This window comes from Onychomys torridus, chromosome 4 (assembly GCF_903995425.1).
Source record: "Onychomys torridus chromosome 4, mOncTor1.1, whole genome shotgun sequence".
Lineage (NCBI taxonomy): Eukaryota > Metazoa > Chordata > Mammalia > Rodentia > Cricetidae > Onychomys > Onychomys torridus.
In genome coordinates this window covers 62,018,642-62,044,073 of record NC_050446.1, presented here as the reverse complement: position 1 = coordinate 62,044,073, position 25,432 = coordinate 62,018,642, and the positions used below count along the sequence as shown (strand labels likewise).

The following is a 25,432-nucleotide window of genomic DNA, read 5'->3' as shown; positions in this document are numbered from 1 at the left end:
GGTTCTTCTCTGTCCTGTGTCTGAAGTCCATGGTGTCTGCAGCTCCTGGGGAAGAGCATTGCCAGCCCAGATAGAAACATTTCTTTTAAACTATACATAAATATGTATTACAGAGACAGACCTACATGTATTATAAGTGTTTTAGGAAGATATTCAATAGCAGAATTCCTTATAACTTTTTCAGACATCCCTACTAATATTTTACTCTCCTCCTTTCTTCAGTTTTTAATCTCTCTTTCTCTTCCCTAATAAAGCTCCCACCTTTTGTCAACTTCCTCCTTCAGCTAGATCATTTGTACTCTACTATTCCCTCTCTATAGCCCCCAACCATGCAAGGATCCCCTTTCACTTTCCAGTTTCTTCAGTTACTACTGGTTATATACTCAAATCTAAAGACCACATTTTGGTTTTGTAGATATTCTTTCTGTGTGTATCCCTCTCTTTCTCTCTGTCCCTCTCACTCTGTGTCTCTCTCTCCCTCTCTTATCTCTAAACACACATAATATGCTTCTTTATTCTGTTTTTTTATAAATTAATTAAATTTAGAGAAAATTCATTGTGAGATATCACATTACTAATTTGAGATAACTTTTTACATATAAAGCATGGTATTTTCTACCATAAAAATCTTTAGTATAGACAAACAAGCATATTAATTTGCTTAGGAATTCTATAAATAAAGACCAAACACAGGGCAGACTAAACAAGCATTTATTTTCTCAGAGTTCTGAAGGCTTAAAGAACAAGTCCAAGGGGATGGCAGAGCTGGTTTCTCCTGAGGGCTCCCTGCCTGCCTTGAAGATGACTCCTCTATTCTACATTCACAGGAACCTCTCTGTTTACTCATGCCTCTTTGTATATCAGATATTTGAATGAGAGTCCACTCACTATCTTCTTTTCTCTTAACTACCACTCTATAGGCCCTATCTCAGAATAACTTACAATCTGAGGCACTGAAAGTCAAGGCTTCAAAATATTAACTAGGGTAGACATGAGTCACTTTCTAAGACTACAGAGGGGCGGTAGTCTGTACACAAAGGAAAGAATATGACAATGAAAAATGCTGGAACAGCAATATAGTATAGAAAACTCTGAGTAGTATAATTTGGAAAAGTTCTACCATCAGATATTTTATGCTTACATTGCGACTTAGTTGCATACACTCAACTCTGAACAAAGCACTACTCCTTTGATTATACCCTAATTGATATATTATCCCCAAATTCTAAGTGAACTCTAATTGTGTCTTTGGAGAATAAAGTATATATTTCTGATTACTATGTAGAAGTAATCTATTTCTAGTTCTTATGTAGAAGTAATTGCCCTCAATGGGCAATTGAGGAAATAAATATATTAGGTCAAAGAAAGACACACCAAAAGACCACAAGTAGGAAAATTGTGTCACTTCCAAGAACTGACTTTGGAGACAAAGGGTAAGTAGCTGGAATGAGAGAACCCTAAGTAGTTTTCTCATTCTGGGACATCAGCTACAATAAACAGGAGAATATTATATAAAGTGTGTCTTGGCCACCCAAAGATCACTGCTATACTAAATATGAATACAGATTACACACACATACACACACACAGACATGCAAGCATTCATGTTTCATTTAATATTCTATTTGTTCTTACACAATTTGAATACATATTTAATATTTGACCTGAAGCAGCATGTCTTTAATTAAGCAGTTAAACATTAGAGTGGGTGAGTTGCTTTCAGCTGCATTGTTTGCAATACTCTATGCATTTCAGTCTGTGGCATGTGTTTCTTCCCCTTCTTAGAACTGATTTTCAGATGCCAAAGAGATATACTTAAGCAATTTTTTTTCTAACTCCATTGAAGCAATTTAGTACAAGGTAAACACATAGGCAATACATTTCTATAAAGCCATTCTGCCTGTGTGATGCATCGTGACTAATTCTGACATTTTCTGTGCGTTGTATGTTTACAACCATGTCTAATCAGCACTTTATCTCAAATTCAGAATGGATTTGATATTCTGGAAATTAGTTTTCACTTAGTCTTCCTTCTTGCTGTGATAGAGTATGCCACCCTTGAGGACAGATTTTTGTTGTCAGACATTTAATGATAATACTCCTCTGAATTTTGGATCTGAATATTGTTTTTTGGTTCTTTGAGACAGGGTTTCTCTGTGTAGCTTTGCGCCTTTCCTGGATCTCGCTCTTAGACCAGGCTAGCCTCGAACTCACAGAGATCCACAAGTGCTGGGGTTAAAGGCATGCACCACCGCTGCCACCACCACCTGGCTGGATTTAAATATTTTAAGTCTGTTAGAAATATGTAATCATTTAGGAAATACAAGTTCAAGAAATATGATTATTATTTATTTATTTATTTATCTGCCCTATAGAATGTTCTCAATACCACAATATAGCAGCAATTAGCAGAGAAATATTTTTGCCCAGTGGAAGTTGCATTTTAGTGGAGAGAAACAGACAGTGGATTGATTAGAAACTGATGGGAATTGGTATCTAATATTTCAACACAGTGATAACAGAGCAGGAACTCAGTAGAGTCATAAGGATGACAACTATTGACAGGAGGTTACGAAAGCTCTTTTTAAGTGATTAATGTTGGACCATAGTCAGAAAAACACATTTTGAAGGCATTCAAAGAGAATGGTATATTAACCATGAAAATGTCCATCAATTAGTATAACAGGGACAGGGAATGCACTGCTAAAAATTCTTTGATACTGCACATGAATGTCATGTTTGATAAAAGGAAAGAAAAAACAGTTGAAGCAGAATTAGAGGTTATGGAAAGGGTTAGAAGATAAAAGTCCTATAATTAGGGAATGGCCAGAACAGCAAATCCATGGTAAGGGAGCAAGACAAAGACAACTAGGCAGTGTGGAACATCTATGCCATGTTATACATTATGGACAAATCAAGTGTGAATATAAAATATGTTTGCTTCCTAAATAAAAGAGGACCAGTGGGAGAGATGTTCTCAAGGTAAATTACAGCCTGCTTTCAGAACCTCAGGGGTGAGATTAAAGCGCTTGCACCCTATGTGCTAATGGAGTGATGCAGAGTATAGCGGCAGTGAGAGTCGTAGACTGGCTTTACATCTGTAAGATGTACTGGCCACGGTGCATCCATTAAATTCTATGCTTAGTGAAAACTGCCAAGTGCCTTGCCTCCTTAGCGTGGAGAGGACAGATGAAACTGAAGGTCTTGAGTGTATCCTTCCAGTGACAATAGTGACTGGCTTTGCCCAAAGGTGAGTGTTTTGAAAACTGAAATTCATCAGCAACCTCTGTTAATTTCTGGATAATAAATATTTATTTATTATCACTCTGCCTTAACAGCTAAAGATAAAATCTGCTCTTAGATATGGTTCTGAATTTGGTTGTGTTTTAGAGAATTCTTGAAATTTTCATGAGAACAGCTTTCTAACTTCATGGTTCATAGTTCCTCAATGTATTACAAGCAAATAATAAAATAAAAAGGTTTCCCTGGTGTTTAGTATCTACTATATAAGAAAATGCCTGGCAAATGCTTTTGAATCTTACATGAACTGGAATAAAGTGAATAATAAGTGATTTTAGTTTACAAAAGGATTATAGTTTTATAATATCCATGGATGAAATTTACAAGAACATGGGCAAAATAAATAATCATTACAAGACGCATTAGAATCTTTGAGAGCATGGCTTCCTTCCCTCCCTCCTTCCCATCTCCCTCATTCATTTTTGCCCTTCCAGTCTTCTTCCCCCTTTTTTCCTTCTTCCCTTCCTTTCTTCCTTACTTTTCCTTCCTCCCTTTCTTCCTTCTTTCCATCTCCCCATCCTGCCATCCTTCTTCCTATACTGCTTTCTGCCTTGCCTGTCTTCTAGTCTTCTTTTCTTAATTCCTTTCCCACTATTTCAAATTTAAATTAATTTTTACTGACACACCAAAAACCTCATTAAAATTTATGTAGCACTCATATTTAGATACAGTGTGAAATATTATAATTGGATTAAATATAACAATATCATATCCTTCAAGCAGTCATCTTTTAAAATTTTTATTTTATTTAGATTTCTACTACACAAGTGTGTTGTAGGTTTGTGTGTGTGTGTGTGTGTGTGTGTGTCTAAAATGTCAAGGTCAGAGGACAACTTGGAGAAGAATCATGTCTCTAGGAGGACCACGTGGATCCTGAGGATCAAACTCAGGTTATTAATCTTGGCTGCAAGATACTTCACCTAATGAGCCATCTCACTAGCCCCATTAATTACTCTTTGATGGGAGAATGTTCAAAAATATTTTCCAGTGTTTAAAATAGTCATTAAAGTTGTCTGTAGTCTATGACACAGTAGCATACTGAAATTTTTTATATTTCTAAGTCTCAGCTAGTTCTTCAGCACATACTCTTGCATAAGCTAATTAGAGGCTTAAAATATCTGTTTTGTTGATTACTTGGCTGTGTGACTGGTCACTTACATTCTACACACAAGTTTTATCAATATATCACAAAGTATGAAATGCCAGTTGAGCAAAGTTGATGAGAATTATGTAAATTAAATTAATCATAAAGTTTAATGTAGAACCTGCTATAAGATCTATATGTGTGTGTTCTTTCAGATTGTTACACTAGCAGAAGGGATAATGTATATAAAATTTTTTTAATTCTTAACACATAAATTCTCAATTAACTATGGAAGGATACTAAGTGTGTGTGTGTGTGTGTGTGTGTGTGTGTGTGTGTTAATTTTCTGTTGGAGATACTATGAAAGCTTAAGATTAACCTGAATTTAGATCCTCTTGTCTCAGTCACCTATAGGCATGTGACATCATATCCAGCTCACCATACTTCAGTTTTATGAGTGGTGACTACTGACCAAACTTTCTTCTGGCATTTTCATGTATATATTCTTTATATAATCAGAAATGATGCCAGTTGTTTATTAAACATCCTATAAGATACTTCTCTTGTAAATCCAGTGGCGCAATTGGTTAGCGCGCGGTACTTATAAGATACTTCTCTTATCTATTTCATGCCCTGTATTAAAGCTACTATGTAGATTCCATAATTTTAAAGTCATTCATACCACAAATGCAATGATCTTTAAAAGTCACTGACTAAAGTTCTATAATTTAACATGGTAAATAGAATTTATTAAGCTTCCTAGTAATTTCTGAACTACCTAATATGTTTGCTATCATGACTCAATGTTTACTGATGACTAGGTTCTCCTCTGTGGACATGGAGGTGGACAATCGAACCATCCTGACTGAATTCATCCTGGTGGGCTTCTCAGCAAACCCCCGCTGGCAACTGATTCTATTTGGAATATTTCTAACCATCTACTTGTTGACACTGTCGGGGAACATGATGCTGGTTGTCTTAATCCGCATTGATTCTAGATTACATACACCTATGTACTTTTTCATCAGCAATCTGTCATTTTTGGATTTCTGGTATACTTCTGTATATACCCCAAAGATATTGGCCACTTGTGTCTCAGAAGACAAACGCATTTCCTTGGCTGGCTGTGGGGCTCAACTATTCTTCTCCTGTGTTGTAGCCTACACTGAGTGCTACCTGCTGGCAGCCATGGCCTATGACCGACATTCAGCAATTTGTAGCCCATTGCTTTATTCAAGCATCATGTCCACTTCCCTCTGTACTGGACTAGTGGCTGGCTGTTACATAGGAGGGTTTTTAAATGCCATAGCCCATACTGCTAACACCTTCCGGCTAACTTTCTGTGGTAAAAATATTATTGATCACTTTTTCTGTGATGCACCACCATTGGTAAAAATGTCCTGTACAGATACCCGTGTTTATGAAAAGGTTCTCCTGGGTGTGGTGGGCTTCACTGTGCTCTCCAGCATTCTTGCCATCCTCATTTCCTATTTCAACATCCTCCTGGCTATCTTGAGGATCCACTCAGCCTCAGGAAGACGCAAGGCATTCTCCACCTGTGCCTCTCACCTGGTCTCTGTCATGCTATTCTATGGCTCCTTGCTCTTCATGTATTCAAGGCCTAGTTCAACTTACTCTCTGGAAAAAGACAAAGTTGCCGCCCTATTCTACACTGTAGTCAACCCATTGCTCAACCCTCTCATCTATAGCCTGAGAAACAAAGATGTCAAAGATGCCTTCAGGAAAGCAACACAGACAATACGACCACATACATGAGGGTTATCCCTTTTTGTTAAGTCCTGCTAATATATTCATTATGATAGTAATTCAGTTTTGCATATGCTCACACATTTATGCATTTCACTAAAATTCAACAAGTGATCTTCTAGATAATGAAATGTTGAGCAAATGACTTCTATTTATTATTATTTTCATACTATGTGTGTAATATGATTCATTTAAATACTCATAGTTTATAATACTTGAGAATTTAGTGTTCTTCAATAATATATTTTGTCTTAATTTTTCAGAAAATTTGCTTTGTTGGTTAATTATCAAATCATTTAAGAGAAAAGAAATTACAATTTCAAAGGATATAGTCCAATTTTAAGTTTGTCAAGCCATTGTTGCTCCCTGAGAAGAAGATTCAGACTACTGATATTCTTGGGTATGTAGGCATGACTGTAGGATTTTCCTTTAGTAAAATAAATTACTTTTTTTTATTATACTACCTCCAATAAATTACTTAAAAACATAAAAATGAGTGTGTAGAAACACTCTTTGTAAACCACATATCTTTTATATCAATATAGTATTAGACAAAGAATTTAAGAGTTGTGAAAATTATGAGATGCAGCTAAAAGTAGCAATAAAATTCTTTATAAATCTATGGAAAAAATATGAGTCCTTCTGGGTGGGTATTACCCTAACTAGTGTATAGTCTCCTAGGTAGAGTAGGTACTTGACAGAACCCTCTCTCAAGTCACATATTAAAATAGCTCAATTGGGGGGAAAACTTTAAGATAAAAACAAAAAAACAAGTTCATTCAGCTTGTATCTGCCCAGATCCAGCAGTTGCCTGTTTGTCTCTTAGGGACAAGTTAGGGAATTATCAGCACATTTCCAGCCCTAACAAAGCTGTTTATGTTGCTGATGGAAACCCTGGAGGATCAAATAGTTGGTACCACTGGCTCTGAGCCAACTAACTGCCTTACATCTTCATATGAACTCAGTGTCTTAAGCCTCTAGTGGATGGATACCACAGGGTAAAAAAGCCGCTGATTTAGTGTCCTTTAAGAGCTTGCTATAATCCCCTCCATATCTAAGTTCCATTAATAAATGCAGTGGATCGTCAACATGTGATTTACTTTCTTTGAATCCCAACAGATAGTGTTTTAGGATAGTGTAGGACAATACCTTCAAACAAATCTCCTCTGCTATCTCTTCAAGCCAATTCTACCTATATGTTCAGATAAATGAAACAATGCTCTAGACACAACACTAGTATTATTCCAACAGGCAATTTAAAAAAAACTATACTTCAAAATTTAGTGCATGGCAGGTTTAGTTATTAAGTTTCTAGATCAGAGATTAAAGAAGTAGTTTCTCTATCAGAGATTAAATTTTATTATTACATTGATAAAATGAGCACATTTATGTAATCAGTAGAATTTAAATATAGCCAATAGTGGCAAACACTATAGCAGGTGAACTAGATCAAAGTTTCGCATCTTTCCTTTTATCTGTAGTATTTCTCTCATACATAATTGTCATCTTCCTTCCCTACCTAAAACCAATTATACATTTTTTTTGTTCAATGAGAAATCCCTACCAGTATCCAACTATTAGAAAACACAGATTGTTGTACATATAATAATAATTCATAAAGTTTTCCTTTATATATTACAATACCTAGAGTGCAAGGACAAGAATAGGATAAGTATTAGGAAGGAGAATAAATTAGACATCAATCCAAAAATAAAGTATTATAGGTTTTTCTAATTTTACATCCAATTAAAGTTTTGTGTTTTAAAATTGCATTAATGTTGGGCGGTGGTGGTGGTGCATGCCTTTAATCTCAGCACTTGGGAGGCAGAGGCAGGCGGATCTCTGTGAGTTCAAGGCCAGCCAGCCTAGTCTCCAAAGTGAGTTCCAGGAAAGATGCAAAGCTACACAGAGAAACCCTGTCTTGAAAAAAAAATAGCATTAATAATATAAATTGATAGTCAATAGTTGACTGAAGTTTAATTACTCAACAACTACTAAAAAGTCAATGAGAGAAAAGCACCTTATATATAATTATATATATATGAAGACATAACAATAAAATCCATAACATTATAAAAGACAAAACTGTGATACTACTAAAGACAACATCTACACTAATGGAACATTTTCTGTTGAGTTTCAAATGATGGATGTTTTATCTCTCTAGTCTCAGTCCCTTTACCATGCCCCCAAGGAATCTGCTGTCACTTAGTCCTGGTTTGCAAAGTGTGTGTCAACTGAGACTTCAGAATGAGCTAACCTGAGAGCTTTCTTAGTGCTCCCTTCACATCTTTATTTCTCAGACTATAGATCATGGGTCAACATGAGAAATAAAACAGTGTAAAAGGCAAACAACATTTAGTCCTTCTCCAGGGGGTGGCTGGAACTTGGGCAAGAGTAGATGTAGAGAATGGGGCCATAGAATAAAGTCACAGAGATAAGGTGTGAGAAGCATGTTGAGAAGGCCTTGAGGTGGGTGAGTGAACTGGATCCTCAGAATGGCAACAATAATGGAGAGATAAGGAGGTCAAGATGAGCAGAGTGAGAATAATGGCATTTGCTGTGGGAATGTCGTTCTGTATGCTGTGAATATGTGTTGCTCTGATTGGTTGATAAATAAAATGCTGATTGGCCAGTAGCCATGCAGGAAGTATAGGTGGGTCAAACAGATGAGGAGAATTCTGGGAAGAGGAAGGGCCGAGTCAGGAGCCACCAGGCAGACACAGAGGAAGCAGGATGAGAAGGCAGAACTGAGGAAAGATTCTAAGCCAAGTGGCTAAACATAGATAAGAATTATGGGTTAATTTACATGTAAGAACTAGTCAGTAAGCCTGAGCTAATGGCCAAGCAGTTATAATTAATATAAACCTCTGTGTGTTTATTTGAGGGATGCAAGTGGGAGAGATTTGACCTGATTGCCAGCCGGCTGGGACACAAAAACTTCCAACTACATTTGGCTGCCCAACATGGACCAAGAGAATCCACCTAAAACCGGAGAAAGCTTTAAAAAAAAAATTAAGATTCTAAAACAAAACTAAAAACAGCTTCCTAGTTGTGTCTCTCAGGCAAGCTGTGAGCTATGGTATGGCAGGTCTGCAGCAGCGTGTGGGCTTGACCTGCAACATGGTGGATTCCTGACACAGTACACAGAGGTATCTCCAAGCCACATAGTATGCTGCATAGTAGTTTGCTAGTATAGACCAAAAAATAGTTTCTGGGCTACATACTGCTTTTATGGAGGCATGGACCTACTGCCTCTTAGAACATAGCTCCCAGAGCTAGAGGTGAATTACTTCCGCCATGTTGAAAAGCTGAAATGGGCAGAGTCAGCAGCCAAGGCTGCTTCTTCAGTCCTAAACATGAAGTCTAGCAGTTTAAAATCTCCCTTGTTCAGAAAAGGATTATAGATTTAGAATAAGGCAGATTCAGATGGAATAAACCTCTAAATGGTTTAGTGTCAAAATGTACATAGGCTTGGAAAAGAAAGAAAAAGGTGGGGGCAGGGGCGAGATGGGGAAGGACAGGGGAACCCATGGCTGATGTGTAAAATTAAAACTCAAATATAATAAATAAAAAAGGAGAAAAAAAAGAAGGAATATATACAGTTATATAAAGAGATAGTTTTAAAAAATAAAGTATTTAAGGAGACAATAAAAGTAATATAAAAATAAGCCACATAAAGATGGAAATCACACACAGAGTCTGGATTATATTGTCTTTGGGGTTTTTAACAGCAGAAAGACATTTGATTGTAAAGGCTGCTGAGTTAAATCAATATATATATATATATATATATAATTTAAAGTTATCTTGACTTTGTGTCTAAGGATACATTGGTTTGGAAAAGAGGTTCAGCTTTTGTTTCCACAAAAGATGAGAACATGTAGATTGTTTCTAAGCTAATATGGTTTGATCAGCCAAGCCTCCCTGAAAGCTTTCCAATGACACCATGGCCCAGATGATCCAACATCCAGATCAGCTTCAAGGCAACTGGCTCAGACAATGCAGCCTCACAGACTACTCCAGTCAGGACTTGATCATAATTCTTAATTTTCTCAGGATCCCCTTAAGATTGCCAGTGCCCCTCATCAGCAGGAAGTAGTATGAGAAGCTATGCCTCAATTGCTAAAATATTGTTTATAAATGTTAATTTTTATTTAAAGAGAGTTGATTTTAAATGCAATCTCTTTCTAAAGAAGAAAAGAGGATATAGATAGGATAGAATAAAAGGGTAGATTATTGAATCTACTTTTAAAGAACAACTTGTTTTACATTGCTATGGATTTTAGTTTATTGATACAAATTTAAAGATAATTTTGTTATATTGTATGTATATTTCTACTCTTGTTTAAAATATTTTTTTTGTTCAACTCATTTAAAATTGTACTGTATAGTTGAGAAATACAGATTAATAACTAGTCATCTATGATAATAAAACTTATAGTCATATTAGTTAAGTTTTTAGGTACACATAGATATATTTCAATTAGGTAGGTAATCTTCAAACACTTCAAAGACATACAGAATACGGCATTTAAAAATGTTTTAAGCACTTAGACTTTTCTGGACAATGAGACATGTCTGCTCCTGGCAGCACAAATTACTTCAAAGAGGAGGATGGGCATTGAAAACACTCCATATGGAGTTTATCTTCTTAGCAAAAAATAGCCATTTGGGCAAGAAACTTCTCTTGCCTTGACTGCTGATAATATGTTGTATAAACTGGAAAAGCAGGACCCATAGAAAGGTAACCACTGAACTTTGCAATGCAAAATGGTTCTTCAGGTTCATGTTTCACAGAGGAGACTTCCAAATATTCTATAGGACACAGGGAAAAGTGACTAAAAACCTCTAGGCCTGTTGACTGAAGATGGATGCCCCAACATTGCAGAGAAACTTTGGGTAACTGTTTGGGTAGCCAGATGTCTCTGTCATTTCCAGAATTTTGGAAGTTGCTTACAATGCATTTCCTGTATACTTAGGTAATATTATATCCTTCTGGGGTCTTTGATGTACTTGAAGACTAGATACTTATAATTTTCATTGGTTATGGTAAAAGATAAATTAGATAAGAAACTTTAGACTCACAAATATAGGATAGATGATAAAATAATGTCTTTAATTTTGCCAAATACAAAGATTAGATATTATAACTGTAGTTCTTGCTTAATAACTGTTCTATTATATGTTTATTTTACTATGTTAAAGTTATAACCTTCCTTTTAGATTAGAAAGAAAAGGGCAAGTGCTGTGAGATGTCATTCTACATGCTGTGAATATGTGTTGCTCTGATTGGTTGATAAATAAAACGCTGATTGGCCAGTAGCCAGGCAGGAAGTATAGATGAGGCAAGCAGACAAGGAGAATTATGGGAAGAGGAAGGGATCACCAGCCAGATACAGAGGAAGTGAGATGTCAAGGCAGAACTGAGAAAAAGTATCAAGCCACATGGCTAAACATAGATAAGAATTATGGGTTGATTTAAATGTAAGGGCTAGTCAGTAATAAGCCTGAGCTTATGGCTGAGCAGTTATAATTAATGTAAGCCTCTGTATGTTTACTTGTAGGACATGAATGGGAGAGATTTGTCCTGACCACTAGCCGGCTGGAATGCAGAGAAACTTCCAACTACAGGCATTGGAGGCCAGTAGAAGTATATCATAGACTGGTAACTCTCACTAACAATGCATGCCATCTTCACCAGAGGTGGGACATCACAGATAATGTCACCAATGACACTGTCTCGAAAAACTCCAATGTAAAGTGTTGCTGGTTAATATTACTACATTGATAAATCTTCATGTATGAGAATATATAACCAAACAGGTGAACAACCTCCCTGACAAGACCTGTGCATAAAGCAAGAGCCTGTACATGGCCAAATAGTGATCATAAACTATGTCACCTAGAAAGTAGTACCAATCCAGCAGAAAAGAAGGAACTGAAACAAATATCCAACCACTTTTTTCTTCAGAGAGGCAGGTCACTAGGGTCTTTGGAATATAGACCCAGAAAAGACAGGTTGGATAGGATCCAAGAGATTCACCACATGAGGCTGGGTCTAGCATGTGTGACTTGGATTTGTCCTTAGAATTGTGGAGAATAAATGTAGCCTGGAGTCTCTAGAGCTCTCCAGACTAAACAGGTTCAAATTTGATTCTAAGGATTGTAAGGATTCTAAGTAGTTTGTTATCATTTATTCCTGGCTTGCAAAGCATGTGTCAAGACCTAAGGATTTTGAGTAAGAACATTTCTGATCTGATTTCTCATGTAAAATCAACTCTCGAGATCATGAGGAAAGTACATGTCAGAGAACAAAAACAAGGTGGTGGCATCAGCTAAATGAAGAGGTGATGGTTCCTCTCTTTCAAGTTTAAAGAGGTCACAAGTGTTCCCACTCTCCATACATGAAAATGTGCTTCCTTCTTGGTGTGAATCATGTAGTCACATACAAAATAACACCCACATTGATCTTCCCAGAGTCTCTGAATTGACTTCTCACATTCAAATGCATTAGTGATTCTAACATATTCTATTGCACTTGTTTACTGAGGCTTGGTTTTACTCAGTAAAATAAATCCTTTGCATGCTGAGAAATGACACAATATGATACAAACCTTAAATACACTGATTGCTAAGTTATTACAAAGCCAAAGAAAATTGGAATATATTATTTTCTACCCATCTGTTTTTCTAATATCCATCATCCAACATCTGACTGTCCTCTCAACCCTTTTAGTCTCTAGTAATCATTGCTGTACATTTAAATCAATTTTCAATATTGTCTTTACTTTAAAATTCTATCTATAGAAAGTGCATATATTACATGTTGGCAGTAAGAGTTTTATTTTAGACACTTCAATTTGATTCAGTCTCTAATATTATTTTTCCAAAAACAGTAATTCTGCTACATACTATAGATCTTTTTTTACATCAAGGTGACTCTAATTAATAATAGTTATATATGTGAAATTGTCTAAGAGAGTAGATCTCATGTGTTCTCATCACAGAAGATAAATATGTTAATTATATTGAAAATTTTCACAATTTTACATATACCAAAATATCATATTGTATATAAATATTACCATTTTCTGTGAGCATAGTGGGGATGGAGTCTGGGACTACACATGTGTTCTAGCAATGAGCTATCCCCCATCTCCATCTAAACAACTTTTATTTATGATCCAAAGCTTAATAAATCTAGTAATAAAAATTTGTTAACATTTTCCTCATAGACCTTATCTCTTGGGATTCTGATTCCTTGAGGGAGTTGACACCAATTTGTTCCCAGTCTTTAGAAAACACTTTTCTGCATCCTGTGCAAAATTAAATCAGCTTATTAAGGTTCAGGTTCAAGGTGCTCTGTCATAGTATTTATACTTCTGAATAACCAGGAAAGCTGAAGACAACAGGTGAATATTTTCAGAGTAAGTCATTCTTATACAAAGAACCATAAATCTGATACTTCATTGTTTCATGGGCAGGTGGTTTGTGGCAAATTTCTTCTGAAATATGAATTAATTGATACATAAACACCTTCAGAGGCCAAGTAACTAAAATGAATTCAGTGACCTAGGAAAGTACCATGTGTAAGTTAACCATGAAAAATAAATTAGGCATTGGTTGACAGTTCGCCCATGTTAATTTGCTTTAAATGGTTCAACTTGAATATACATGATAGTGTGATTTCTGCTGAGGTAGGGATGTGAGAGTTGGTGTAGGGATAGTACAATATGAGGAAAGATTTATTGGCTAATCAAATATTAGAGTTGAGAAGTCTTGTTTTCAGTAGGAACTAATTTATTCACCTATTCACAGATCCTTTGATTATAATTAGAAAAACCACACATCTGAATCAGTTCAATTTAAATCTCAGGAAGCTAGTGTCCAAGGTGAGATGGAAAACATAAAGTCTACTAAACTTTTATACAACTAGAATATCATTTCACACAGCATTTCACATTGAACACAGAGTTTAAAAGTATAATAATTATCATATAAAATTGGATGTATTTTTAATATCTTTGTTTCACAGGGGCAAGTATATGGGACATAATTTTGTGTATTCTCATTTGCCTCATAATTTTTTTTCTATAACTTTAGTAGTGGCATATAAAATGCTTTATTTCTAACTTCTTGATTTGAAACTTCTTGATTTTTTCTTAATAATGAAAAAAATATAAATAACTGGAAGTGAGTTTCCATATTTGGAAAGTATAAAAATTTTGAAATATTTTTTCTAATACTAGGAGTTTTTCTGACCAACCTCAGTCATATTTATCCAGGTGTTTTCTCACCTCCCATTGCCTTTGAAACTGGAAAGGCTTTTCTCATTAATAGCTTTCTGTAAATAAAAACCCTTCTCACTTTTCCTGCCAGAGAGAAAGTCAGTAGATACATGTCAGTAGTTTCAGGCAGTAGACCCTGAGGTCATAGCACATCCTGAGGCAGTTTTTGTACAATTTTTGAAATAGCTATGATCATTTCAACTGCATGTCTCTCTTCCCTAGTTTTACTGTACTGATCCTTCTTCTTCTGCTCCTCCATGTGATTTCATTCTTACTAAATAAGTGCTTATGTTAGAAAAAAAAATCACAGGTGCTCAGAAAACAAGGGGATGTAGCTATGCCCTTTGTAGTCTTTCTCTAATTTTTATCAGTGGTAAATATTATGTGACTGTGGTTGGTGTCATGATCAATAATGATGTGGAAACAACATGTCTATATATCATTCTTGATCATTCTATCACAAAGGTGAAATTGTTCAAAAACCCTCACAGCCAGAAATGTTCTCCTTCCCTACATAGACAAATGTGGGACATTTCCTCTATAGTCACAATATCACTGGCAAACACTCAGATGTTGCCCATCCCTATAATTTTGCCCCTAGGAGATTGCCATCTCATTGAACTCATAAACTATATGATATTTTAGGTCAGGCCTTGCTTCTTCCAACTCAGTGAAATGCTACTGATATCTATCTTTCATGTTGTTGCCTGTATCATACCTGAATATTTCACTAACTTACTGGAATTTTGGCCATTTCAAATTCTTGGCCACTATAAATGAAGCTTCTATGAACAATTACATATAGTTTATTATGTGGATATAGATTATTTCTCTGGGATGAATATGAGGTGTCTGCTTTTATTCTCAAATCATTTATTTTTCTCTCCAAAGACCCTGTCAACAATCATTATTTAAGATTGAACCCTTCTTTGGGATCCACAGAATATATGAGGAATTGTGGCGGTTATTTAGGATTTAGATGGGTCAGAAAATGTGTGAAAGAGAGTGTACTGTGTAGTTGTGTGGGTCCTATTCCAAAGTTGCAGCTTCTTTTCTTAGTATACCATTCTATATCTTAGACATTGTAAATTATGTCTTAGATAGCATGGAGACTTAGTTCTGTAGGGTGTACGTGTGTAGGGATGGAGATTATACACATAACACTTGCCTGTCCTTGAGGTGGTTAAGATAATCTAAATTCACTTATTCATCCAATTACTTTTTCTCATGTAATGTTTACTAAAATATCCTTTGTTTCATAAACAGGTGTTTTGAGACAGACAAACTAGGATTAAAGGTAGGAAACATCTGTGACATAATCTCCGAAGTTCACATTGTAGGTATAAAATTGTCATTCGTTAAAAATATAATGAGGAGATCAAAGACCCAATGAGGTTTGTTACTGACTCAGAGGTGCCCAAGCTCTGGAGAAGGAACCTCTAATGACTAGCAGGAAGACGAAGAATAAAACTCAAGTTAACAAAAATTGAACCCTAATTGTGAATTTACTGCAGAGAAAGAAATCCTCTCTTTGTCATAACAGATTGATCCAGAGGCATGAAGCACAAAAATCAAACTGTGGTGACTGAGCTCTTCTTCACAGGATTAACCAGCTCCTTCCAACTCCAAATTATCCTCTTCCTGATTTTTCTCTGTGTTTACCTTTTAACTCTTCTGGGGAACCTGGGGATGATCATTCTCATTCGCCTGGACACCCGACTCCACATCCCAATGTACTTTTTGCTCAGCCACTTGTCCTTTGTAGATGCCTGCTCTTCTTCATTCATCAGTCCTAAGATGTTGTCTGGCATCTTTGTGGAGAAAAAAGCCATCTCCTTCCTTGGTTGTGCTATCCAGCTTTGTTTATTCAGCCAGTTTGTAGTGACAGAATGTTTTCTCCTGGCTTCCATGGCATATGATAGGTATGTCGCTGTCTGTAAGCCTTTGCTCTATACACTCATTATGTCCCAGCAGGTTTGTGTGCAGCTTGTAATAGGGCCTTATGGCATAGCCCTTATAAGCACCATGGTACATACTACTTTTACCTTTATCCTGCCCTACTGTGGTCCAAATATCATCAATCACTTTTTCTGTGACGTTCTTCCTGTTTTCTCATTGGCATGTGCAGATACTCAGGTGAATAAACTTTTGTTTTACATCTTGGCTGGGATCCTGGGGGTATTCAGTGGTATGATCATCTTGGTGTCCTACATTTACATTGTCATCACTATCCTGAAAATCCACTCTGCTTGATGGGAGGCGCAAAGCCTTCTCCACCTGTTCTTCATACCTGACAGCTGTCTCTATCCTTTATGGGACTCTCTTCTTTATCTATGTATGTCCAAGCACCAGCTTCTCTCTGGATATCAATAAAGTTGTATCATTATTTTATACCACTGTTATCCCCATGTTGAACCCATTTATCTATAGCCTGAGAAATAAGGAAGTCAAAGATGCATTCATTAGGAAATTTGAAAAGCAATTTTGCTACAATTTGCGAGATAAAATATTGTAGATACAAGCATTATTAGATATACTAATTCAGTTTTTTCTTTCAATCACAAGAAGTTTAGACCTTTAAATTGAATGGAATATAGGATGTACAACTTTAGCAAAATTATGAGGCCTTGTGACTAAAAATAACAGACTCTGTTAAGCTAAGAAACAGTAAAACATAGTAAGTAATGAATTTCATAATGCTTCAGCTGTGGTTTACATGAGGCCAAGTCCCTTATAATAGGATAACTCATAATTTGTTGTGGTTTTAGTAAGAATGGCCCCCACAGACCAATGTGTTTGAATGCTTGGCCCATAGGGAATAGCACTATCAGCAAGTGCGGCCTTGTTGGAGGAGGTGTAGCCTTATTGGAGGAGGTGTAGCCTTATTGGAGGAAATGCGCCACTGTGGAGGTAGACTTTGAGGTCTCATTTGCTCAAGCAAGGCCTAGCGTGGCAGTCTCATTCATTCTACTGCCTGTGGATCAACATGGAGAACTCTCAGCTCCTTCTCCAGCACCATGTCGGTCTGCATGCTGCCATGCTTCTCATCATGACGATAATGTACTAAACCTCTGAAACTGTAAGCTAGCTCCTATTAAATGTTTCCCTTAATCAGAGTTGCCATGGTTATGGTGTCTCTTCACAGAACTAAGACATAATGCTTAATGTTGAATTTGTTCAAATAAACAGTTACAAGTATATGATCAGGTAGTAAGCAATCACACCCCTTTTTATGAGTATTTTCATATTTGGAGTAGATATTTTACAAAGAAATTGTATACACACTGTAGTCTCTATTTAAACTATACTAGCAGCTTTGGGGATATGCCAATATACCTTTGTATTTATACACCTAAGACAAAAAATGTGTAGACTTTTAATACAATGATAACTAATATTTTGTCTTTCAATACAATGGCAAAAATTATTTCACTTTTGCCATACATTGTAATTTGTTTATAATAATGATTTTGACTTCTATGAAACAATAATGATCCCCTAAAACATTATTAAATAATTTTATATTTTGAACTTATAATATAATTAAATCATTTATCCTTTCCCTTTCTTCCCTGCATGTACTCCCTCCCTGCTCTCTTTCAGATTCAGGACCTTTTATTTCTTTAATTGTTGTTACATATGTAAGTACAACATTCTCAGTCTGTATAATGTTGCTTGTATATGCATGTATGTTTTCAGTACTGACTAGTTGTTATTAGATAACTAGTTGTTACACTATTCCCCGGGGAAGACCATTTGTCCCACTCTTAGCAGTCCTTGGTTACCTATAGTTCTTTGTTAGAGTAGAGACCTTGTGAGTTTTCCCACAGCCACATGTTACTGCTTTGGAAAACTTGCATTTTTGCTGTATTTGGTCATATTTGCTTCCTACTAAGACTGCCTGACACTCCTGTTCACCTTGACTGAACTTTGGACTGATTTAGCATGCAATGTAAGGTTTTCAAAGGTTTTCATGAAGAATTATTTTAGTAAACTCAAAACTCTGCATTCTTTCTTGATCCTTTCAGCATGCTAATAAACATTTCTAACATATAGTTAGTTTTACAATCCAGGCCTAGCACTCTCAAGTCGTTGGGAGTTATATCAGAAAGAGAATGTTTTTTGCTTCTGGTCCCTGGGAGAATGTAGAAGCAATAATTCAATTTTCACTAATCAGAGAACATAGATGGATAAGCACATGAATGAACTGCCCTAAGCATTCTCCAGTTCTCTTCCTTAGCTCTTTATTGTTTGTTTTTGAGATTGTGTTTTAATTACATTTCTCCCCTTCCTTTCCTCCCTCCAAGCCTCCCATATACCATTTCAAACTCTCCTTCAAATTCATGGACTCTGATCATCAATTGTGATTGAATGCATATATATATATATATATATATATATATATATATATATATATATATATATATATGCATTCCCCAGTATAACCTGTTGAGTCCATGCAATGTGACTTGTGTATATTTGGTAGGGGGATAACCCTGTGGTACTACACATTCAATTACTGTGCTCTTTCCTGGGGAAGGCTACCTCTTTTGTTCCCTGCTTTTTTTAGTTTCTTGGAATATTTTGTGTAGGACTGAGTCCCTATGAACTTCTCTCTGTCAACTTTGGCATGTTTATTGGTATTATCTTTGTTCAGCTCACATGTGAGAAGTCTTGTTGGTGAGACTTTATGAGTGTAGCTTCTGATGATAGCAGACACAATCTCACAGCAAACTCCTTCATCATCTGGCTCTTATAATTTTCCTGGCCCCTGCTTTATGATATTTTGTCTGACTTCTGACAAATAAAGCTTGCCTGGAGATCAGAGAAGCAGAGAAGTAACCACCAGAAACTTCTTACCCTTACTAATTATCTGATTGTATGGGGGACCATGCATGATCCTCTCTCCACCCACCTTATATTCCTGTCCTCCACCTCCTGAGTGCTAGGATTTAAGGCATGTACCATCACCCAGGCCTGTTTCTCTTTTTGACTGGTTCAATCTCATGTAGCCCAGAGTGGCCTAGAATTCCTGATTTTCCTGCTTCCTCCTCTAAGTGCTGAGATTAAAGGAATATGCCACCACTGCCTGACCTCTGTAGTTAACTAGTAGCTAGCTCTGCCCTCTGATCTACAGGCAAGCTTTATTTGTCAGAAGGTGAACAAAACATCACACAATAGGCCCCTATCCCTGAGCCTTAGGTGTGGGAACATTCTATTCACTCTACATACCACCCACAGATCCCACTTCCTCTCTCCTCCCACCTCCCAGCCCTCCCTCCCAAGCCACCCAACATCCCCCATCCCCCAAAGTAAGGTCTCCCATGGAGAGTCAGCAGAGCCCGGCACACTGAGCCTAGGCAGGTCCAAGCCCCTTCCCACTGCACCAAGGCTGTGCACACTGCAGGCACCTGACTCCCAAAAGCCTGTCCATGCACCAGGGATGGATCCAGGAAACTTTTTATAGATGTAGCCATTGGGACTTGGCTCGATAACTCTCTTTTTGATTGGTTGTGGGTTTGGGTATTGGTCTCTGTATGTTGAAAGAGAAATTTCCTTGATGAGAATGAAGACTACACTTGACTGTGGATGTAAAAACAATGTTATAGATTGTCGTTGGGTGTCATATTGCTTTAGCAAATTAGTGGTAATAGATTTCTCCTCTAATAACCATGGTTTTCCTAGCACTGAGTGGCTTCCTTCTTCTTTTTCTCCCCCATTTAACTGTGCATTATTTATTTGCATCATGAAAAATATATACTAATGGATTTTAGGAAGTGTTTTCTTCAGAGTCTTATGATTTAGTGGAGGAAAAACACATAAACATAACTAATATCAGTTTGGCAAATGCTATGTTAGTATTAACAGCTCAGAAATAGTATTTAGGAGTAAAGAGTAAGCCAGCGGTTGTCGGAAGCCTCACTGTGTGTGCAGGGGTTCTAAGCAATCCTTGGGCTTGGAAGCAAAATTCCAAATCTGGAAAGTCACCTTGGGCTCTGCTCTTATCAATCACAGCTCAGATCAGTAAATTAACACGTGGAAATCTGAAGTGACAGGAAGAAGTGAAAGGGAACTCAGAGAAAAAGCTACTTTCAGGGATAATATTGAAAATACATAAAAGCTGCTAATAAATAAAAAGAGGCCAGTGTGTATAGTTTTGAAAACCAAAACACTTCATTCCTGGCTTTTTCCCACTCCCCAAGTGTAAATAGATCCAGTGACTAAAGGAGGAGATTCAGAGACCCAGCTGAGGAATCCTGCTGAGGAGAGGGAGGAGGGATTGTAGAAAACAGGGTAGGGTGTGGGGAGGGGAGAAACATCCAGGAAAACCAACAGAAAACACTAGCCTGGCTCAATGGAAACTCACCGAGCCTGAACTACTTAGACACCCTGCATGTATGTGACAGCTGTGTATGTAGCTTAGTCTATCTGTGGGACTCCTGGCAATGGGAGCAGGATTGCCCCAGTGCTTTGGCTCTTGGGAAACTATTCCTAGTGTTGGATTGCCTTGCCCATCCTGAATACAGGGGATCTGCCATGCTTTGCTGAAGCCCATAGGAGGACTGCCCCTTTCTGAGCAATTAAGCAGGGGTGGGTGGGTTGAGGGGACAGCTTAGGGGAGAAGGGGGAAGAGAGGCTGTGGTCAGGAAGTAAAATAAATTAATTAATTTAATTAATTAAAAAAAAGAAAAGGTCAGCCTGGCCCAGGTTAAAGGTCAAGTGAAAGGTCAACACAGCCTTTAAATGTCAACCTGGCCAGCCCTGGGGAACACTATGTGGCCTTTCTTGTTCCATTTAATTCTCTGTAATTGAAATTTGTTTTGTTCTTACATCTCAGTGTTTCCTTTCTTCTCAGATCCTTCCAGGATCACCTTGGGTCATCTTTCTTTGATTGCTGCTCCATTGTGTGTGTCCTTCTGTGCACTGGCAGTTTGCCATGCAGGTCATTGATCTGCAATGGCTTCCAACAGCCCTGGCCTTCCTGTGGGAAGGGCTGCAGCAACTTGCTCCACTCAGCCCACTGAGTTCCTGACAGGACTACCAAGGCCTGTCCATTTTTCTTGAACGACAATGCCTGCTTTTGTGAGTTGCTGTCAACACAGGCCCACCTTCTCCCCAGTGGGATGGCTCCTTGTGCTGATGTGGTAAACTTCCCGGGAGCTTGGTAGGGAATGCCGAACACTGGGATCAAACAAAGCCCTCTGTATAAGTGACGTCTGCCAGAGAAGACATGCCCAGATCTGTGCTGGTGTTTAGTGATGGTAGAAAGGAACGGAGGAACTATGATACCCTCCTGTCCCTTCAGCCCACTACCACACAAGACCCAAAGAGCATGTTGGTATTCCCAAATCTGACCACTTGCTTTGGCTCCAGCTGCTCCAGGTGGGAGCTGCCTCCTCACCTCAGAGCCCCTTGTATTTGTGATTTGTTCCCTCTTTTCTAGACACTCTTTGTCTCGTGATAGGAACCATCACAACTTAATCTTTCACACTAAAACCTTATCCTGACACCTCTGCAAGGATCTTTATAAACCTAGGCAGAACTGGTTGACTTTTAGAAAAATAAATAAATGACAAGGAGGCAGATGGATCTCTGTGAGTTCAAGGCCACCCTGGGCTACACAAGATTGATCCAGTCCAAAAGAGAAAGAGAGGCAGGTGGTGGTGGTGGTTCACACCCTTTATCTCAGCACTAAAGAGGTGGAGACAGAAAGTGATATGGCTGGACGGAGAAAGGAATATAAAACAGGAGCCCCCTTTGAGTCTGAGGATTCATAGAGGTAAGAAGTCTTTCTAGTTGCTGGCTGCTCTGCTTCTTTGGTCTTTCAGCTTTCACCCTGATATCTGACTCTGGGTTTTTAATTATTAAGACCAATTAGGATTCATGCTACACTCCTCTCTCCTCTCTTCCTGTCCCTGACAGCCACTCTGCTAAGTCATCCAAGAACTTTATGGCTAATCCTGGTCAGCTAATCACTGACTCCATCCTCTGATTCAAGATTGCTTTAATGGCACAGTGGATTTGCTGTACAGACAATTCTCCTGCAACATTTCCCCATTTTTGTCTGAATAAAAAAGGAAAGATTTTTAACTCTAACAGTGCAAAACTATGTACAGTAAGAGTATTACCAAATCAGAAATATATTCATAATGTCCAATCCATTGATATTTGGCAAATTTAGAGAAAATGCTCTGTTATTTATTTATCTTACCTTGATGAGTCCAAAGTTTTGTACCTAATTTATTTTCTATACCAACTAAGGAAAACTGTAACTATAACTATATAATCTTCAACCCCATAAGAAACCCAAAAAGGATATAATATTACCTGAGTAAATAGGAAGTACAGAGCAAGCAACTTCCAAAACTAAGAAATGACAGGCATCTATCTGTTCATTTATGTTTATTGTCTACTCATTTATTTTCCAGATTAATTATTTTTAATCACTGGTTTATTAATGTAACGCTCTTTTGTACATTATTAATGTTATTCATGAAGGAACATATATGAAAACATCTTTGCTTTTTTTTGTTTGTTTGTTTGTTTTGTTTTTTTTGAGACAGGATTTCTCTGTGTAGCTTTGCATCTTTCTTGGATCTCACTCTGTAGACCAGGCTGGCCTCAAACTCACAAAGATCCACCTGCCTCTGCCTCCCGAGTGCTGGGATTAAAGGCGTGTGCCACCACCGCCCAGCCATCTTTGCTTTTATTGTATTTTATTTTACATGCTTTGATTTATCATTTCTAATATTTAGTTTTCATGTCTATATTAAGAAATATTCATACATTCATATAATATTCATTTGAGTTACCTTCTAGTATATATTTATACATCTCTTCTCAATATACCTCTATTATTTAGCTAGGATTATAACATCCAAAAAGGCTGCATATAAAAGTATTTAGAAGAATCTTCACTTTTTTCGGGGGGAGCAATATGATATAGCATTTCGCTGTGTACTCCTGGCTATCCTGGAACTAGCTCTGTAGACCAGGCTGGCCTCAAACTCAGAGATCTGCCTCCTCTCCCTCCCAAATGCTGAGATTAAAGGCGTTTGCCACCACAGCCTTGCATGTCTTGACTTTTCAGACTACAAACTGCATTACCAGGTTCATTATGTGGCCTCTAATTCTCATTCCTATGGTCTTTAACATAAATTTTACACCAACATCTTAGGTCTGACACAAAGAGAATTCTATCTTAAGCATTTGTTAGGAGGTGCTTCCTCTCCAATGTTCTACTGAATGCATTTTTCACCTCTTTGTTCCTCAAGCTGTAGATGAGGGGATTCAACATAGGGATCACCACAGTATAAAATAGGGAGATCACTTTATTGATGTCCAGGGAAGAACTTGCATTAGGTCGAACATAGATGAAGAAAAGAGTCCCATAAAGAATGGAAACAGCTGCTAGGTGAGAAGAACATGTGGAAAAGGCTTTCTGTCTCCCATCAGCAGTCTTGATCTTCAAGATGGCCACCAAGATGCAGATGTAGGAGACCAGGATGATCAGACCACTAGGAATTCCTATCACTCCAGCCAGAACAAAAAGCACTACCTTGTTAATCCATGTGTCAGCACATGCTAATGAAAGCAGTGGGGAAACATCGCAGAAGAAATGGTTGATGGTATTTGGACCACGGAATGGTAAGCAAAAAGTCAAAGTCGTGTGGGTTGTGATGTTTATAGCAGCTAGGACATAAGGTCCTATGACAAACCACACACAGACCCTTTGGGACATAATGAGTGTATACAGTAAAGGTTTACAGATAGCTGTATACCGATCATATGCCATGACTGCCAGGAGGAAACAATCAGTTGTCACAAAGAGACCAAAGAACCACATCTGTGTAGCACAGCCCACAAAAAAGATGGCTTTTTTTTCTGCAAAGATGTCACACAGCATCTTAGGGGCTATGGAAGAAGAAGAGCATACATCCACAAAGGACAGGTGGCTGAGAAAAAAGTACATAGGTGTGTGCAGCCTGGGGTCCACCCATATGAGTATGATCATGCCCAGGTTACCCCCCAGGGTGACAAGATAAACAAAGAAAAAGATGATGAATAGGACAATCTTCTGATGGAGGTTATCTGTGATTCCAAGGAAGAGAAACTCAGTCACTGAGGTCTGATTCTTTTCTTCCATTGGTCAGTTGAGATCTGTCAAAAGAACAAGAATCAGGCCTTACCATGCTCAACCAAGTGATATTTGAAATCAATGTCAGATTGTTCTCAATAGGTCTGTTACAGACAACTCATCAACATTATGAACTGTAAGGATAGATGTAGGCAGTCATGCAAAAATCTTATGCAAACATCAGTAACTTATCCTTGAGCTCTTTGGATTCTGTATCCCTTCTCATCAAGAGTTGTCTAGCATGTGATGTAAAGTACACTCACATTATGAAATTACATTTGCCATGATAATTACTATTTAGTTTTAGACTTACTATGTGAACTATATTACTTAGTTATAATCACTAACAGCTATAATAATTTTTAATTCAATATTATACATTAAGTATCCTGTAACATGATTGTAAATATTATTGAACTGAGAAATAATTAATATTCTTAACTTTTATGTCTGGATAGTTGTGCAAATACCCTTTAAAACCTTGGAAGTAGCTTACTCTTGATCTCCTTAGATTCTATAACTACTCCCATCAAATAGTGTCTGCCTATATGATCTAACATCCTTCAGATTATAAAATAATATTTTAAGTGATAATTAAATTAGCTGTGTTTAGAAGTAAAGTTACAATTGACCATGGTCACGAAGTTCTTCCTTTAGAAATATAAAATGTAGTTGTTGACAGATATAATGCAAAAAGCATCATTATGAAATGGAAGAAATCAAGTGAGGAATGGGGTGGTTGACATGACTCCTGATGCATAACTAGACCTAAAGAATATGATGTTACCAAAAGAACATCAGAGTCATGCCTCTGACATCAACAAATCTCATAAACGTTGGCAAAAACTTATA

General features: G+C 37.3%; 3 protein-coding genes across 3 annotated transcripts; 2 read left to right on the top strand and 1 right to left on the bottom strand.

The window, feature by feature from the left end:
• The first annotated feature begins 1,407 nt into the window (after positions 1-1,407).
• LOC118581146 (olfactory receptor 9G4) lies at positions 1,408-6,160 on the top strand. Its single transcript, XM_036183100.1, has 2 exons — positions 1,408-1,433; positions 5,206-6,160. The coding sequence occupies exon 2, from the start codon at positions 5,222-5,224 to the stop codon at positions 6,158-6,160; it is 939 nt and encodes a 312-aa protein (XP_036038993.1). The 5' UTR covers positions 1,408-1,433; positions 5,206-5,221.
• A 9,839-nt stretch (positions 6,161-15,999) lies between these two features.
• Positions 16,000-16,957, top strand: LOC118583064 (olfactory receptor 1002-like). The gene is given in 2 exon segments (XM_036186348.1): positions 16,000-16,692; positions 16,694-16,957. Coding segments are annotated over 2 exon segments (957 nt in total).
• A 6,687-nt stretch (positions 16,958-23,644) lies between these two features.
• On the bottom strand, positions 23,645-24,589 carry LOC118583146 (olfactory receptor 998-like). The gene has a single exon (XM_036186512.1). The coding sequence runs from the start codon at positions 24,587-24,589 to the stop codon at positions 23,645-23,647; it is 945 nt and encodes a 314-aa protein (XP_036042405.1).
• Positions 24,590-25,432: the final 843 nt, after the last annotated feature.